This window comes from Marmota marmota, unplaced genomic scaffold (genome assembly GCF_001458135.2).
Source record: "Marmota marmota marmota unplaced genomic scaffold, marMar, whole genome shotgun sequence".
Classification (NCBI taxonomy): Eukaryota; Metazoa; Chordata; class Mammalia; order Rodentia; family Sciuridae; genus Marmota; species Marmota marmota.
In genome coordinates this window covers 686,227-689,342 of record NW_026000206.1, presented here as the reverse complement: position 1 = coordinate 689,342, position 3,116 = coordinate 686,227, and the positions used below count along the sequence as shown (strand labels likewise).

Sequence of the window (3,116 nt, the reverse complement as noted above, 5' to 3'; positions counted from 1 at the left end):
GGCTGGGACTTCGTAGAAAGTTGCTGGCCCTCCCTGCCAGGGTGCGGCCGGCCGCTTGGGACTTGAGCTTGGGGCTCACCAGCGCGCTCTCCAGGGGACTCGGAGGGGCCCCGCCGGCCAGGTTGCCGAGAGAGCCGAGGGGCTGAGCGGACGAGGCCGGCCACCAGGCTGCGGCCTCCGACCTGGGAACTCCGGGAGGATGTGAGCGCGCCCTAAGAGCTGGAGGACCTGCAGAGAGCTGGCCTGCAGGCTCCTGCGCCCTAGCAGGCTGAGCACACCCCAGGGAGCGCGGGCTTCGGCCGGCCAGTTGGCGCGCTGGGCCGAGGGCCTAGGCGCTGCGCTCCGGGCCTGGCCGCCGCTGCCAGGAAAATCGGCCGAGCTGGGTTGCAGGGCTGCGGTTGTCCACTTAGGGCTTGGTTCGGCCTCACTTGGGGCGCAGCGTGCGCTCAGCCCCGGCAGTGGCGGCGGCGAAGCCCGGCCTCGGGCCGGCGCCGCCCCCGCCAGCAGATAGCCAGGCCCCGCGGGCCAGGATTCCCTCCCTCCTCCTTCCGCCGCCCGAACTCCGGAGGGCCAGAGACCCGGGGTGGGGGTGGGGACCTCTGGAGCTCTGGAGCGCAGGCTGCTCCACAGCCTGATGCCCGCAGGACCTGGGCTGGTCAGTGAAGGCACCCTCAGGCTACAGGGAACCCGGGTCGCGCAGCCGAGGTCCCCTAGGCCAGAAGGAACATCAGTCTATTTGGAATTGATTTTTTCCCCTCCCTTGTCTGGAGGGCTCTATATAGACGAAGTCTGGTCCCTCCTCTTGTCAGTGGTGTGGAGTTAGTTCCTTTGCCCCGCATAAACACACGGTGCCTTTGATTCCCGGCTGTGGCCGCACCCTCACCCCCCTCAGACTACTGGGTACTGTGTCCTCTAGCCAGCTCTGGCTAAGAAGGCGGAAGGAGAGGGGAGGGTTCTTGATGCCTGACATCTCCCCTTCCCCAGATGCCAAGGGGTCCATCCGAGAGATCATCCTGCCCAAAGGCTTGGACCTGGACCGGCCCAAGAGGACACGAACGTCCTTCACGGCGGAGCAGCTCTACCGGCTGGAGATGGAGTTCCAGCGCTGCCAGTATGTGGTGGGCCGCGAGAGGACAGAGCTCGCCCGGCAGCTCAACCTCTCTGAAACCCAGGTACTAGGCAGCCAGGCTGCGCACTGTTCTGCAGCAGGCTCCCTCCCATCCACCCCCCCTCCCCAGCTTGTTCTTTCCCACTACCCAATTTGACTTTGGACAGAACCTCCCAGGGGAAGTACAGGAGATGGGCCAATGGAGGAGAAAGGGCAGAGGCTTCCTCCCCTTCTACAAGTCGTCCTTTTCCCTCTGCATCCCCAAACCTTGCGCACCTTGGACTGGCCCAGGCAGCACCAAATCTTGTCCTTTAGGAATTCTTATTGGTTCCCAGTCTTAAGAATTTGTTTCTTACTTCTACTCTATAAAGACCGACTTTTTGCCTATTTGGGCACTCCATTATTGGCCCGATTTCCAGTCACTGACCACTTTGTGTCAGGGGCTTTACACCACTCTCAAACCCATTTTGCAGAAAGGTGTGCAACTCCCAGAGACCTGCCTGTGCAAATTTGTCTGCCCTGGCCCTGTGTTTGTTCTGGACACAGTGATGAAAACCACTCTGAACTGCTAGGAGGCTCTGCCTGCTGTGCCAGTGGGGTGAGGTATGGGAAGGGTAGCAGATAGATCTAGGGTCGGTCCAGGGAGCTAGCACTGCTGACTGTCTTTAGGTCTTCTTTACATTGAATCCATATGTTGTCCCTGAAGCTGGCCTTGTGAATTCTGGGCCTAGAGGCACTGTAGAGTTGAGAGCTTTGTCCTGCAAAGGCCGTTTTGGGGCTGACCAGGCCATGTTACCAGTTTGACCTACTAAGGCAGTCTTCTTTCTGATGACAAGTCCTTTCCCTATGCTCACCTCTGAAGTAGGTGGGAGCATTTTAGGCCTGGAGTTTTGGAGGAACTCTTGAGGACTGAGGATAGAATAGATGGGATGTTCTTTTAGAGGTTTAATTGGCATCATAATTTATTAATCTAGACAGGGTAGCCTTTCCATATAGCTGCTACATTCTATTCTAGGTAACCACTAGGCCAGAAGAAGGGCAGAAGAGGAAGTGAGCTGGGAGGTTGGGGTAGGGTAGTAGTCTATCTCAGTCTCTGGTCTTCTTCCCATGATTTCAAAGTTCATGATGGAGAGCAACAGGAATGATAGATTAAAAGTAACATGCAGACCTTCCAACTCAGCTGGCAGTGATAAAAAGTGGAGAGTTTGGCCTGTAAAATACTTCTTCACCCAAATTATTTCACCTAGAGCCCCCTTTCCTGCTTGCTGTTAGTTCTTGGTCAGTTCTTAACCCAAAAGCAGGCTTTACAGCCTTCAACAAGAGTAGCAGTTCTGGAGCTAAATTTGAGCCTTGGGCCAGGGGCCTGGTCCAGGAAGGCCAAAAACACTCCTCCCCATCCTCCTTGCTTCCCGCTAGCACTGCATGCCTAAGGCCTCACAGCATTTACCTGAAATTCGGGCTCTCAGGCTGAGCTGATTCACATGTCTGTGAGCCCCCAATCCTGCTGGGGGTAGGGCGGCAGCCCAGTGAAATCCCTTCTGGTTGTGAACATTTTTATCACTTTGGTTTTTTTAAACGGCCCCGGCCTGGGCCTGCTTCCGTGACCCGGAAGCGCAGCCCAGTAGAGCTGTGTCCCCCTCGTGGTGGCGCCAGCTTCCCCCGCAGCTCGGGTGCCCGGACCTCTCTGGCTTCGGGGTGGGGCTGTGGCTAGGGCTGGGGCAGGGGGAGGGCCCCAGGAGCCCTCGCGCCTCAGGAGCCCGCTCCCTTTGACGCTCGTCTTCCTTACTCCTCTCTCCCACCCTCTCCGCGTCCCCGCGCGCAGGTGAAGGTCTGGTTCCAGAACCGGCGCACCAAGCAGAAGAAGGACCAGGGCAAGGACTCGGAGCTGCGCTCGGTGGTATCGGAGACCGCGGCCACGTGCAGCGTGCTGCGGCTGCTGGAGCAGGGCCGCCTGCTGTCGCCGCCTGGTCTGCCCGCGCTGCTGCCACCGTGTGCCACGGGCGCTCTC

At 58.9% G+C, this 3,116-nt stretch overlaps 1 protein-coding gene across 1 annotated transcript in view; it reads left to right on the top strand.

Moving 5' to 3' along the window:
• Positions 1–876: 876 nt before the first annotated feature.
• Positions 877–3,116, top strand: part of Vax1 (ventral anterior homeobox 1) — a 5,195-nt gene continuing 2,955 nt past the window's right edge. Inside the window, exons 1-2 of the mRNA XM_048791443.1 lie at positions 877–1,172; positions 2,931–3,114. Coding sequence (XP_048647400.1) covers positions 960–1,172; positions 2,931–3,114 — 397 coding nt within the window. The 5' untranslated portion in view covers positions 877–959. The remainder of the gene's footprint in view (positions 1,173–2,930; positions 3,115–3,116) is intronic.